At 50.4% G+C, this 15,474-nt stretch overlaps 1 protein-coding gene across 1 annotated transcript in view; it reads left to right on the forward strand.

The window, feature by feature from the left end:
* Window positions 1-765: 765 nt before the first annotated feature.
* The window catches only part of LOC147706549 (alpha-2-macroglobulin-like), a 163,197-nt gene continuing 148,488 nt past the window's right edge, over window positions 766-15,474 (forward strand). Inside the window, exon 1 of the mRNA XM_086933016.1 lies at window positions 766-920. Coding sequence (XP_086789142.1) covers window positions 844-920 — 77 coding nt within the window. The 5' untranslated portion in view covers window positions 766-843. The remainder of the gene's footprint in view (window positions 921-15,474) is intronic.

Raw genomic sequence — 15,474 nt, forward strand, 5'->3', positions numbered from 1 at the left:
CCTCCATTCCATAAGACACCACTCTATAGCAATGTACTCCGCTCTATACCACTCTACTCTCCGACACTCTACTGTGTTTAATGCGACACTCCCTACACTACTCCACTTTGCTCTACACCAGTCCACAATACTCTATGCCACTCCACTTGATGGCCCGCCACTCAGCTCCACGCCCTCCACTCTCAGAAATAGTAAGAGAGAGAGTAGGCAATAAACAAATAAAATACAAACTCACGGGAGAGAAGGACAAACAGGGAAATGAGAGGAAGAAAGTGAAAAGCGGCCTTGGCAAGAAGAGAGGAAGTGGTGGCAGAATAAAATCAGAAAACAAGTAAACATTGGCAGTGAAAAAAGAAACCCTAAAAGAATGAAAACAGAAGAAAACACAAAGAGGACGAGGCTACGAAATAAAGAACGAAAGAAACAACATTAGAAAGAAGCAAAGGGGTGTTAGCAAGAAAAAAAAAGAAGCAACAGAAAAACGTGGCTTATAGAAAGATTTAAAGAGCAAGGAGAAATAAACGGAATAGTGCATAGAATACATCTATGGGTCATTGTGTGTCCATGCGTTGTGCATTTATGTTGTGTGAAGCTCACACAGATATTGCGGCGGGGACTTTTTTCAGCGGTTGGGTTTATTTATCAGTTTATCCAATGTTTGTCTTGGACAGATCATGGGTTGAAGCGAGGCCTCGACCCCTGTAATCCCCAGAATGGACAGGTCCAGGCTCCTGTCGCTGGACTTTGCCTGCGTGGGTGCCGGACACCGGGCGCCTTATATAGGGGCCTGGAGCCGACCCGTGGCCAGATCTCTGCAGAGGACCCTCCTGTGCCGCCCTCGCCATGTGGAAGCCCTCGCTGCCCCGCCTGTGCCTCGTCCTGGGCCTCTTCCATGCCTGTGGGACATCTCCGCCACAGCCGTAAGTGCGCCCTCCTGGCACCTCCACGCTGCGCCCCTGCGCGCCTCCTGCCCGCCTCACTGCCCAGAACAGGCCTTTGCCACCTCTCCACTCGCCCCTCCTGCTGTTCACGGTTCTGAACCCCTCCAGCCCAAGCCGCAGTCGCTCCTTGACCCGTTCCATCTCAGTGACACGTCTCAGGCCGCAGGACCGCGGAGCCATACACAAAAGAGTCCGTTTGTGGGGCCCGGGCTGGCCCTTGCTCCACCAGCGCCCTGGGCAGAGAGAAATGTGCCCCCTCGCTGCTGCTGGGGGCCCTTCTCACAGGCCAGGCCTTGGCTGGACGCATCGAGGCAGGGACTTGCCTCAGAGCACACATTTCTCCACCCTCCAGCGCTCCTTATTACCCCAGCTTAGCTCCCGACTGGTTCTAAGTTCTTTGCTGGGAGGGGAAGGGGTGTGGTGGCAGGAAGGGAGAGGTGGTGGGCAGGCAAGGTAGGGTGCTGATGGGGGGGGGGGGGGGGGGGGAACAAAGTGACTCCATCACTGCAACAAGCATTTGCAATGCAATAGGTCTCGCATTAGGACATTTTGAGCTATTGGTCTTGTAAATTACAATTTTTTATTTATGTTTTGTTTTTGAAAATAGCTAAATTAATAGCTTTGTCATTTACAATGCCAAAAGTTATAGCTTTCACAAATGTGACACCTATAGCATTTGTAATGCAACATGTTTTGTATTTACGTGACTTAGATGTATTGATATTACAAATAACAATGGCTTTTAATTTTTTAAAATAATTAATACTTAAATAAAAGTGATTATAATTTATAATGGCAATAGCTTAAACTTTTGTAAATAACTTTTGTGAAGATTATGTTCAGTGTATTTTATTGTGACGAAAATACAAGAACAGAAGTGAAATATTAACATCTTTTTGTGACATTTGTAATAAAGCTTGAAACATTGAGAGAACATATTTGAATCAGTGATGCTGTGGTAGTGCTGAGTGATGCTGTGGTTGCACTGAGTGATGCTGTGGTTGCGCTGAGTGATGCTGTGGTTGCGCTGAGTGATGCTGTGGTTGCGCTGAGTGGTGCTGTGTGGTGCTGTGGTGGTGCTGAGTGGTGCTGTGGTCGTGCTGTGGTGGTGCTGAGTGGTGCTGTGGTGGTGCTGAGGTGGTGCTGAGTGATGCTGTGGTGGTGCTGAGTGGTGCTGTGGTGGTGCTGAGTGTTGCTGTGGTGGTGCTGAGTGGTGCTGTGTGGTGCTGTGGTGGTGCTGTAGTGGTGCTGTGGTGGTGCTGTGGTGATGCCATGGTGGTGCTGAGTGGTGCTGTGGTGGTGCTGAGTGGTGCTGTGGTGGTGCTGAGTGGTGCTGTGGTGGTGCTGTGGTGGTGCTATGGTGGTGCTGAGTGATGCTGTGGTGGTGCTGAGTGATTCTGTGGTGGTGCTGAGTGGTGCTGTGGTGGTGCTGAGTGATGCTGTGGTGGTGCTGAGGGATAATGCGGTGGGGTGCCGCTTGAGCTGAGAAGTCCGTTTTGCCGCCCTGCTCGCCACTGGAGTGGTTGGGAGCCAACACCTGTGTGGGGAACGTCCTGTGTGCAGTCCGGCAGCAGTGGAGGTGAGAGGCGCAGGCGAGCGGGACTGCGAGGACCAGCATTCCACCTGACATCGCCAGCTGGTTCCTCTTCCCGCCGCGCCGCGCCCCCTCCCAGTGCCGCGCCCCCTTGCTGGGAAAAGTACTTTACTCCTCGCGGCCCCCGCTTCGCGGGTGCCGCTTGAGCTGAGAAGTCCGTTTTGCCGCCCTGCTCGCCACTGGAGTGGTTGGGAGCCAACACCTGTGTGGGGAACGTCCTGTGTGCAGTCCGGCAGCAGTGGAGGTGAGAGGCGCAGGCGAGCGGGACTGCGAGGACCAGCATTCCACCTGACATCGCCAGCTGGTTCCTCTTCCCGCCGCGCCGCGCCCCCTCCCAGTGCCGCGCCCCCTTGCTGGGAAAAGTACTTTACTCCTCGCGGCCCCCGCTTCGCGGGTGCCGCTTGAGCTGAGAAGTCCGTTTTGCCGCCCTGCTCGCCACTGGAGTGGTTGGGAGCCAACACCTGTGTGGGGAACGTCCTGTGTGCAGTCCGGCAGCAGTGGAGGTGAGAGGCGCAGGCGAGCGGGACTGCGAGGACCAGCATTCCACCTGACATCGCCAGCTGGTTCCTCTTCCCGCCGCGCCGCGCCCCCTCCCAGTGCCGCGCCCCCTTGCTGGGAAAAGTACTTTACTCCTCGCGGCCCCCGCTTCGCGGGTGCCGCTTGAGCTGAGAAGTCCGTTTTGCCGCCCTGCTCGCCACTGGAGTGGTTGGGAGCCAACACCTGTGTGGGGAACGTCCTGTGTGCAGTCCGGCAGCAGTGGAGGTGAGAGGCGCAGGCGAGCGGGACTGCGAGGACCAGCATTCCACCTGACATCGCCAGCTGGTTCCTCTTCCCGCCGCGCCGCGCCCCCTCCCAGTGCCACGCCCCCTTGCCATACTTAGGTGAACCTGCTCACGCGCATCGCGGGACGCGCGCGGGGTGGTCACCGGGGCGAAGACCGGGCAAAGAGCGGGCCGTTCTAGGCCGTTAGAGGCCGGCAGAGACCGGACCGGGCCATCCCTCTGACGTCCCCGGTCCCGTAACGCCTGACATCACACTCCTTAATGGCGACCAGAACTTCACGAAGTAAGTCCGCCCAACCAGGTCTGAGTACCCTGGAAAAATTCTTCCCAAAGGCGAGTAACCAAGCTAGCAAATGCTCGTCAATCACAGAGGCGCACCTCGAGATGGGACCGGAAAGTGTGTTCCTGGAACAGGGGGACATTGTTTCTACAGATGCTAGCACGCCGATCCCACTGGATGCCACTCATTTGTCACTAATGGATAGTATTGATCAGACGATTGAGTCTGTCCTCCAGCAGTTAAGAACTCCCTTGACGCAGAGGGATAGGAACTCCTCCCGGCTATCTGGGATCTCTGACCATCCTACAATTCCGGAAATTAGGGGAATAGACTTGCAAGATGCCGGCCAGGCTGACCTGCTTCCAGACCCGGCAGGCAGTGGCGTGGAACAGCCCCCAAAAAGGAAAAGGTCCAGGAAAGCAAAGAAGGCGAAGAGGGCTAAAATCGATATAATTGAGCTAAATCAGGTTGACAGTACAGACATTTCCGCCTCCCCCGATCTTAATTTGTCTGGGTCCAGGTCGAATCATATGGGTTCTCCAACTATTGCTGTCCCACTTTTGCACTCGGGCCCTTTTGTTTTTGGTGGGGCAACTTCCAATAGCACTGACACATTGATTAATTCACTCTCAGATATCTTGAGGGATTTGCTAAATCCCATCTCAGCTAAATTGGACGCCATAGAGACTAGACTGAAGGCCATGGAAAATAGTCACTTAAGGAAAAGTCCTGGGTCAGCCATAAATGTGTCAAATGCCCCTTTGGCCCCCCGGGCACCACCAGGGATTATACCGTTGCTCCCTGCACCGTCTCAGGGCGCCAACATGATACTGCTGAGTACGGACGGTGCGCCTGTTCCCCAGACGCACCCTCTGCCACCCGCAGCACCTAGGCCCCCTGTCCCGGCCCCAAGGAGATCTAAGCAACTTCCTGCACCACAAACAGGGGGAGTGGTGAACTCTACCAATGGTCCTACTGATGGTACCACGCCCCCTTCTGATAGGCGCAGGGTGGTTAACCTGCCCCCAGAAGCAGTCCCATATACGGCAATCATGGTGGGAGTACCTGAGCTAACTGGTGATATGAGGGAGCCCCAAGACTCCTTACGCAACAAGGTGATAAGCTGGCTTAGTATTAATAGGCCGCTGCCTCCTAGCCTGAAAGGCGAGGTCCTGATGGTCAGGAGGATCCCTTGGATTGGTCTTACCCCAAAGAACAGGGTAGGGGATTGTATTATTATAAGTTTTAAAAGCCCCCACGTTGCCAACTACATCTGCAACTGGCTTGTAAGGCCTGATAAGTCTAAGATTGAACTAGTCCCCCTCTCACACTTCTACCCAAATGTCAGCAATATAGAGGTAGGGGGTGGGAAGGGGTGGACTAGAGTGGGCTTCGCGGTAGACGGCTCATGTTACAGACCAAGGCATTACTTACCACCGGCCCAGGTAAATTTCATACATCATAATAGATTTTCCTGCCTAGATCAGGTCGACTGACTACAAACCAAGGTGACATCCTGCAGCCCTGGGAAGATGGCGGATGAGGCGCAAAGTCGGGTGGGAGAGAGTACAGTCCCCGTAATTGAGCATGGTCCGCAGGATAATGTTATAGATGAGGTGCGAAGCCGGGTGGGAGTGAGTGTAGCCCCTGTATTTGAAAATGGTCCGCAGGATAATGTTAAAGATCGATCACTTACTACGGGTGACAGTCTGGGCAAACAGGGGCCCCCACCCAACAGCGGGACTGAACATATTCTGCAACACGGGGTGGCGGAGTTGGCTGGTCCACCTGCCATCGCGGAGTGCATTACTGTCTTGCCAGGAATCCATCCACCCACAGGCTGTGCGGCACCACCCATTGTAGGCCAAGGCCCCCCACCAATAGACCAGGGCCTGAGAATTGTCTCATGGAATGTGGCAGGGATTGCAAACAAGGAAGGCACACCGGAGTGGGACCATCTGGTGGGTAGTAGCGATATTCTCCTTCTCCAGGAAACATGGGCGAGGGATACCCAAGCTAGGAGAGGGTTTGAAGTATTTGAAATCCCTGCCAAATGGGGTGGAAGGGGGAGGCCGTCAGGTGGCTTGGCAATTTGGATTGCGAGTCACACTGGGTGCCAGGCGGAACAGGTGCGCACGTTCTCGCAGGACATCCAGTGCGTTCGGCTCACATGGCCTGGTAAACCATCTTGGGCTATTGTGAATGTCTACTCGCGACCTGTTGCCGCGCCAAATGAATCACCAACCCTAAACGACTTGTCCTCCTTCCTGGGGCAACTCCCGGGAGATCTCAAGGTGGTGCTTGGAGGAGACTTCAACTGCCACTTTGAACCTCTCGAGGGCTTACTGGAGGGTGCCCTTACGGCTGAGGATGACTACTGGGGGGTTCCACCTTCGTCTTCCCCTCATCCCAAAGTCTGGTCCCCCCTTGCAATACAGCTTATGTCCCTTACCCTGAACTACGCTCTGAGGGCTTGTAATGGGCGTACCTCGTCCGATACCCCCTCAGTGTGTACTTTTAATAGGAGGGGCCATGAGTCGAGGATAGATTATATCATGTTAGATATTACACTCTGGCCCAAAGTCCTCGACTTTAGGGTAATAAGTAGGTCAGATAGTGACCACAATGCCCTCTGTTTAAACATCCAGTGGCCCATGCATTTAGCGGGTATAGTGGTAGAAAATCTGGGGGGAGACACAGGGGAACTGGTCCTTACAACTAACAGACGTCGGGTTAAGTGGGGTAAGCTTGTGAGCTCAGAAGAGGCAATCAGTAGGCTATACGAGTTGGCACTCCCAAGGCTTATGGAGGTGGATGTACTTCTAAATGCACCAAGAACCCCAGAATACAATGTGAAACTGGGTGCCATCCACCAGGATCTTGTCAGCGATCTGGCTGAGGTATTTCACCCGGTGGTGCCAAACCGAAAGAACAAGACCCATGTACCCACCTGGTATACCTCCTCCTGCAGGGCAGCAAAGTCTGAACTAATTGCTGCAATAAAAGAGGGGTCTAATAAGGCCAAGGTACGTGACCTTAGGAAACACTACAAAGCAGTGATGGCGACTGCTAGGACCGAGTGGGACTGGAATCACTGGCAAGACCTTCATGATGCCCTAAAAGTTAGGGACTCCCGTAAATTTTGGGCCCTTGTTAATAATGGGACAGGGGAACTTAAAAAAGCAGTGGAACCCAACATTGCCCCCGAGGTTTGGGAGGCCCACTTTGGGGCGCTTTACCAAGATACCAACTCCTGCCCTGATATAGCCCTCTTAGTGCCCTGCGGCGCACAGGACCACGACTTGGAACTATCCCTGGGGGAAGTGGAGGCAGCCCTGAAGCATTTATCATTGGGGAAGGCGCCAGGTCTGGATAGGCTACCTGGGGATCTGTTTAGGCATCACTTGGACATCTGGGGCCCATACCTTCTCATTCTTTTCAATGCCATTCTAGGAGGTATGTCAATCCCCGGGTCGTGGCTGGGGGCAGAGATTGTTCCGATCCATAAGAAGGGGTCTACTCTGCTCCCCGCGAATTACAGGCCCATTAGCCTAATAGATGTACCCCAAAAGCTTTTTGCTCGCCTTATCCTTAATCACCTCCTGGACTGGGTGGAGGACAACGACATCATGAGCCCCCTCCAGGCTGGCTTCAGAAAGAACACGTCGACCATGGACCAGATCTTCCGCCTTCTCCTTCTATATTGGAAGACCGTAACTCTAGAGGGAGGAAGACTGTACATGGTCTTCGTGGATCTGAGGTCAGCCTTTGACCTAGTACCTAGAGGGAAACTATGGGAGGTTCTGCAGAAGCTAGGAGTACCCCCCCACCTCCTTAGTATTATCATTAGGTTGCATGAGAACAACTATGCACAAGTGAGGTGTGGGAGGGATGGTAAGCTTTCGGGCAAATTTCCGGTCCGCCGAGGAGTCAGACAGGGCTGTGTCTTGGCGCCGACCCTGTTCTGTCTTTTCATTAACAGTGTCATTCAACATCTTGACACTGTTAAGGACAATGATGCCCCGCTTTTGGCAGGCAGGAGGGTCCCGGCAATTATGTTTGCTGACGATACCCTCCTGCTTTCCAAATCCCCCATGGGAATCCAGAGGATTGTGAATGGTTTTGGCCTTTTTTGTCAACAACATGGGCTGGAGGTGAACACTGAAAAAACTAAGTTCATGATCTTTAATCCTCCTACCAAGACCAGACCCAATCCAAAACTTGGGGAAGTTAGTCTTGAGAGGGTTTCGACCTTTATATATCTGGGGGTAACATTGCAAGAAAACTTGGCTTGGGACTGTCAGATAGCGAGGTCAAGGCTGAAACTATCCCAGCTATCGGGCGCACTTTTGAAGGTGACAAATAAGTCCACCTTTAAGCCTGTAAGCCCGGCCCTGGAAACATATAGATCCCAAGCGAAGGCTGCAGCCATGTATGGCAGCGAGTTGTGGGGTCACAAGGCAGGGAAGGCACTGGCAGCGGTGGAAAATAATTTTTTAAGACGGTTACTTGCCCTCCCGCAAGGCACGCCACTCCTCCCCCTACGATTAGACTTGGGTTTACACTCCATTGCCGAAGACCTCCTGTCGAAACCCGTGAAGTTTTGGCACCGGATATGGACTACCGAGGAACTGCACCATTACAGACAGGACCTTGTTCATGTATTGAGGCTGAATGGTAGCAACAAAATTCCCTGGCTGGCTTTTATTAAGACGGAGTTGCACAGTTTGAACTTGCCAGACCTATGGGATGATCCAGCTCAGGGCTGTCAAAGGATTACGCGTAAAACTCTCACCCAGCTCTATAAAAACAAAAATCTGGCGGATATGGATAATGCTCATAACAGCGGCACCTTGACGGGACGTTTTATGGTATCCAAAAATTCTTATCTTTTCGAACCTTTTATGGATTTTATTTTTCCTCTTTTGGCGAGGAAACTGTTCCTGCAATGGAGGTTTGGTACACTTCCCACCAAAGTATTCACCCACAAATGGTCCACAGGGGGTGACAAACTTTGCCCCTGTTGCAAAACCCAGGACGAAGATGAATTACACATAATGTTTGCTTGCCCTGCCTACCAGAGTCCCAGGAAGCGCTGGATAGCACCCCTGTGCCGAAACCTGGGTTTTAGGGAGTACTTACAGGCATACAGGGTTATGAAAACCAACACCCTGGGCCATATTGTCTTTGCTGTCTCAAAATTCTTAATGGCAGTATGGATAATAAGGAAGAAAATGTCCCCCTGAACTGGTACCATGTATTCCTCACCCCATGCAGATCTAGTAGATTTTTTTTTATATGTAAATATTGTGTTATATATGTACTGTATTTTACTGCATCTTTTATGGCCTATGTGGCCGAAATAAAGAATTTTTGGAATTGGAATTGGATAATGTGGTGGTGCTGTGGTGGTGCTGAATGATGCTGTGGTGGTGCAGAGTGGTGCTGTGTTGGTGCTGAGTGATAATCTGGTGGTGCTGAGTGATAATGTGGTGGTGCAGAGTGATTATGTGGTGGTGCAGAGTGATTATGTGGTGGTGCTGAGTGGTGCTGTGGTGGTGCTGAGTGGTGCTGCTGAGTGATGTTGTGGTGGTGCTGAGTGGTGCTGTGGTGGTGGTGCTGAGTGGTGCTGTAGTGGTGCTGGGTGATAATGTGGTTGTGCTGAGTGATAATGTGGTGGTGCTGAGTGGTGCTGTGGTGGTGCTTAGTGATAATGTGGTGGTTCTGAGTGATAATGTGGTGGTGCTGAGTGGGGCTGGGGTGGTGCTGAGTGATGCTGGGGTAGCGCTGAGTGATGATGTGGTGATGCAGAGGGCAGAAAGGCACAAAAAACGAGTCTAACAGAGGGCAGAAGGGCAGAAAAACAAGGGAAAACGAGTCTAGCAGAAGGGCACAAAAAACGAGTCTAACAGGGGGAAGAAAGTCACAAAAAACGAGAGACAAAGTACTGTGAACAAGGTCTCACGAGTGCAACCACGAATGCTAATAGATTTGCAACTTTTTCAGCATGTTTTCTAGATGTTACTGGTCCCATTGGCAGAAGCTTCATAGCGACAAACTCCTGTAATATTTGGAAAAGTAATAGCACATAACCGAATGGTAGCAGCTGGCAAAAAGGCAACAATAAAGTAACCTAATGAATGCAGTAAGGGGTTTGTGAGACTAGCATGCACAAGCTAGAGGGTTAATAAAGTTAGTACTCTGCATCGCCTCCAGATTTTTTGGTTACAGGTACGTTTGTGGTAACTCCATTATTGTATGCATTTTCACATTTCCCTAACTTTGTTACCACCGACATTTTTGCGGGCAGAAACAATCCCTGTGACCTCAGTGCTGTGATGCACAATCTTGGTTATGGCAGCCTTATCGTAGAAATGATGAAGCGATGAAAGTTTTAAAGCTGCCATTCTCCGCGTCTGCTCTCTCATTCCTACATTGATAATGAGGTGCGAAGAAAGACAACAGAAGCAGATTCTGAAAGCTATTCCCCGTGAACAAATGCGTGCAGCCAGGGAAAGTTAAGTAAAGGCGAAGCAAAGAAATGTATCCCTATTTGCTGCCATGATGAAAGTATGAGAACATTTGCTAAAATTAGTCGCATCCTAGCCAGAGAGAAAAACATGTGCGAAACCTAAAGATTGCTTAGCACCAGGGGGCGGGGTAGGAGTGAAGCATTTATTTAGTTAGCACAAAAGACATGCGTCCTTACTCTTGTTTTAACGTGGGTCCGCGTGCAGCTGCCTGTATTTAAAGGGCTGGGAAGCGCTGCTAGCCCCGTCCAGCACTGACCGCTGGATAAGAAGCAGAAAGGAGTGGCAGATAAAGTCAACAATCCTCACAAATTCAAGTCCCCGTCTTACTCGCCCATGTAAACATCACACATACGAAATAAATAAGGGAAAGAAGTTTAAAACTAGTAATTTAGAACAGTCTAACATGCTGTATTCAAACAACGGCCTCGAAGTGTCAGTGCTTCGGTGAAAGTCATGCTATCCTTGTTTTGCGATAAACTGATTAGGCGCAACTGCAGCGACCAGCGGTAGCTGAGAAAGGAGAAATGCAACACAGCCTGGCAGCCGCGAAAAGTGCAAAATGAAAGCCTTTGATGTAGCAGGGGGAAGAGCGGATCCCTTTCAAGTGAAGCTGCTGGCGGCACCACGCTGGGGAAGCAACAGATGCCTGGCTTTCATGTGCAAGCGCTTTTTAGGTCAATGTTCTTGCGCATTGAGCTTGCTTTTCACGGGCACAGCATCAAATAGCCGATGGTTAAGCTCTCATTAAGCCCCAATGTCTCTCGCAAACTCAATGTGCACACGCATTGACAGGCTCGACCTAAGTGGTTGCGATGAGTGATGCTGTGGTTGCGCTGAGTGATGCTGTGGTTGCACTGAGTGGTGCTGTGTGGGGCTGTGGTGGTGCTGAGTGGTGCTGTGGTGGTGATGAGTGGTGCTGTGGTGGTGCTGTGGTGGTGGTGCGGAGTGGTGCTGTGGTGGTGCTGTGGTGGTGCTGAGTGATGCTGTGGTGGTGCTGAGTGGTGCTGTGGTGGTGCTGAGTGGTGCTGTAGTGGTGCTGAGTGGTGCTGTGGTGGTGCTGAGTGATGCTGTGGTGGTGCTGAGTGGTGCTGTGGTGATGCTGTGGGGGTGCTGTGGTGATGCTGTGGTGGTGCTGAGTGATGCTGTGGTAGTGCTGAGTGGTGCTGTGGTGGTGCTGAGTGGTGCTGTGGTGGCGCTGAGTGGTGCTGTGGTGGTGCTGAGTGATGCTGTGGTGGTGCTGAGTGGTGCTGTGGTGGTGCTGTGGTGGTGCTGTGGTGGTGCTGTGGTGGTGCTGCTGAGTGGTGTGGTGGTGCTGAGTGGTGCTGTGGTGATGCTGAGTGGTGCTGTGGTGATCCGTGGTGGTGCTGAGTGGTGCTGTGGTGGTGCTGAGTGGTGCTGTGACGGTGCTGTGGTGGTGCTGTGGTGGTGCTGAGTGGTGCTGTGGTGGTGCTGAGTGATAATGTGGTGGTGCTGTGGTGGTGCTGAATGATGCTGTGGTGGTGCAGAATGGTGCTGTGGTAGTGCTGAGTGATAATGTGGTGGTGCTGAGCGATAATGTGGTGGTGCAGAGTGATAATGTGGTGGTGCTGTGGTGGTGCTGAGTGGTGCTGCTGAGTGATGTTGTGGTGGTGCTGAGTGGTGCTGTAGTGGTGCTGAGTGGTGCTGTAGTGGTGCTGGGTGATAATGTGGTGGTGCTGAGTGATAATGTGGTGGTGCTGAGTGGTGCTGTGGTGGTGCTGATTGATAATGTGGTGGTGCTGAGTGATAATGTGGTGGTGCTGAGTGGTGCTGTAGTGGTGCTGAGTGGTGCTGTAGTGGTGCTGGGGGATAATGTGGTGGTGCTGAGTGATAATGTGGTGGTGCTGAGTGGTGCTGTGGTGGTGCTGAGTGATAATGTGGTGGTTCTGAGTGATAATTGGGTGGTGCTGAGTGATAATGTGGTGGTTCTGAGTGATAATGTGGTGGTGCTGAGTGGTGCTGAGGTGGTGCTGAGTGATGCTGGGGTAGCGCTGAGTGATGATGTGGTGATGCAGAGGGCAGAAAAGCACAAACAACGAGTCTAACATAGGGCAGAAGGGCAGAAGAACAAGGGAAAAACGAGTCTAGCAGAAGGGCACAAAAAACGAGTCTAACAGGGGGAAGAAAGGCACAAAAAACAAGTCTAACAGAGGGCACAAAGGCACAAAAACCGAGTCTAACAGAGGGCACAAAGGCACAAAAACTGAGTCTAACAGAGGGCACAAAGGCACAAATAAAACGAGTCTAAAAGAGGGCATAAGGGCAGAAAAAAAATGGAAAAAATCGAGTCTAACAGAGGGCAGAAAGGCACAACAAGTTGTCTAACATTACTCAAAAGAAAACACAATGGAGCTACAATGAAAATTTTGTGATGTGTTTTTTTTAAGCCGAAGTTAGCACTTGCTTGGTGGATTATGCAAATACGAGGTCTGAAGGCTCTCAACAAAATGTAAAAGGACAAACTAGAACAGAATGACTGCCCGATGGAAGTGGCTGTCAATGTGCAAACAATGATAATAATTAGATCTCCTAAAATTGTTAAAGAGAAACAAAGTACCGTTAACAAGGTCTCACGAGTGCATACCACAAATGCTAATAGATCTGCAACTTTTTCAGCATGTTTTCTAGATGTTACTGGTCCCATTGGCAGAAGCTTCTTAGCAACAAACTCCTGTAATATATGGAAAAGTAATAGCACGTAACCGAATGGTAGCAGCTGTCAAAAAGGCAACAATAAAGTAACCTAATGAATGCAGTAAGGGGTTTGTGAGACTAGCATGCACAAGCTAGAGGGTTAATAAAGTTAGTACTCTGCATCGCCTCCAGATTTTTTGGTTACAGGTACATTTGTGGTAACTCCATTATTGTATGCATTTTCACATTTCCCTAACTTTGTTACCACCGGCATTTTTGCGGGCAGAAACAATCCCTGCGACCTCAGTGCTGTGATGCACAATCTTGGTTATGGCAGCCTTCTCATAGAAATGATGAAGCGATGAAAGTTTTAAAGCTGCCATTCTCCGCGTCTGCTCTTTCATTCCTACATTGATAATGAGGTGCGAAGAAAGACAACAGAAGCAGATTCTGAAAGCTATTCCCCGTGAACAAATGCGTGCAGCCAGGGAAAGTTAAGCAAAGGCAAAGCAAAGAAATGTAGCCCTATTTGCTGCCATGGATGGTGAAAGTATGAGAGCATTTGCTAAAATTAGTCGCATCCTAGCCAGAGAGAAAAACATGTGCGAAACCTAAAGATTGCTTAGCACCAGGGGGCGGGGCAGGAGTGAAGCATTTATTTAGTTAGCACAAAAGACATGTGTCCTTACTCTTGTTTTAACGTGGGTCCGCGTGCAGCTGCCTGTATTTAAAGGGCTGGAAAGCCCTGCTAGCCCCGTCCAGCACTGACCGCTGGATAAGAAGCAGAAAGGAGTGGCAGATAAAGTCAACAATCCTCACAAATTCAAGTCCCCGTCTTACTCTCCCATGTAAACATCACACATACGAAATAAACAAGGGTAAGAAGTTTAAAACTAGTAATTTAGAACAGTCTAACATGCTGTATTCAAACAACGGCCGCGAAGTGAGAGTGCTTCGGTGAAAGTCATGATATTCTTGTTATGCGATAAAGTGATTTGGCGCAATTGGAGCGACCAGCTGTAGCCGGAAAAGGAGAAATGCGACACAGCCTGGCAGCCGTGAAAAGTGCGAAATGAAAGCCTTTGATGCAGCAGGGGGCAGAGCGGATCCCTTTCAAGTGAAGCTGCTGGCGGCACCACGCTGGGGAAGCAACAGATGGCTGACTTTCATGTGCACGCGCTTTTTAGGTCAATGCGCTTGCCCACTGAGCTTGCTTTTCACGGGCACAGCATCAAATCGCCGATGGTTAAGCTCTCGTTAAGCCCCAATATCTCTCGCAAGCTCAATTTTGTGCAATTGACTGAATTGGAAAGTAGACAGGCAGATGTGTTTGATTTTGTTCTGCACAGGAGCAGTTTAATGATTTATTTATAGGCATTCACTGAAAACAATAGTATAGTCTCATATTTTTCGAGTATTTATCTTATGCCACTAACCATTGACAAAGCCAGTAGTCCTGGCTTGTTGTAGGTCTAATGTTACTTTACTTGGTGTGTTATATATCTGGATGTAATGACAGACTGCAAAATACCTGTCGGGAGGCACACTATGCTAAGCACACATTTTTAGCTTGAGTGTTTTTGAGCCACACCCTTAATCAACCCCTAATTACATCAACCATGCCTCTTTGAGAGGCCCCTCCCAGTTTTTTCATCCCACTTGCAGTCCAGTGTGCAACAAAAATCCATCTGAGTCTTTACAAACTCAGACCTCAGAAGCATCTGTATTTGGTGTTCAGGGCAGCAATCGAAGTGCTTAAAAAAATGTGTACGAACTGATGATGCTGCAAGCAATGGGGGCGGGGTAAGTGAGCAGGGGGTGGGGTCAAAGGCACAAAAACAAACATTTGCAAAGCAGTAGGTCTCGTATTTACGAGAGTTTAAGCTGTTTGCATTGTAAATGACAATGCCCTTTATTTATGTTTTTGAAGACCAAAATTAACAATGCCAATAGTTCCAAGTCGTGGAAATTAACCCTGGGCAAAGCACTACGCTACGCTCGCGTAGTTTGTGAAGTTTGCGCTACTTCGCACTATGCAAACTGCACCTAGCACAGTGCAAACATGTTAGCATAGTGCAGCAGTAATTTTTTGCTTGTTCGCGTTCCTCAACGTCAAGTTGGCGACCACGAGCGTGGAAAATAAACCTCCCGGCAATATTCTCAAAGCGGGGAGGTCAGGTTTCTCATTGCGAGTGGTCGCGTATGCTCGCCACCGCTCGCGATGAGAAACTACCAGTCCGCGTTGAGAAAGCTGCGGCTCGAGTAAAAATCTACTCGAGCTACAAAAAAAGACAGATCGCACTTTGCAAGATGCCGTTTTCAATGATTGCACAGTGCGGACAGGCATCCGGCACTGTGCAATCATCACGAACAGGGTACTACGCAGTTCGCGTAGTGCTACGCGTAGCTCACGTAGTGCGAAGTGCACTTCGCGTGCTACGTGTAGCGCTACTTGGTGAACTACGCCCAGAGTTTGCAAATGCGAGACCAATTGCATTGCAAATGCTTGTTAAAAGAGGCTTCGGTTTTGATGGAATGCTTAGTGAGATTCCATGCCTTTTAGCCAAGAAATGCAAAAGAGTCCCCATCCCCCCACCCTCCAGATTTCAGTCGAAAAGATGGCGGGTTCAGGAGGTTTGCCGTAAGTCTTGCTGTAGAATGTTGGTATGTATGGTTGTGACTGTCATGTGCT

The sequence above is a fragment of the Lissotriton vulgaris genome, chromosome 7 (assembly GCF_964263255.1).
Source record: "Lissotriton vulgaris chromosome 7, aLisVul1.2, whole genome shotgun sequence".
Taxonomy (NCBI): domain Eukaryota; kingdom Metazoa; phylum Chordata; class Amphibia; order Caudata; family Salamandridae; genus Lissotriton; species Lissotriton vulgaris.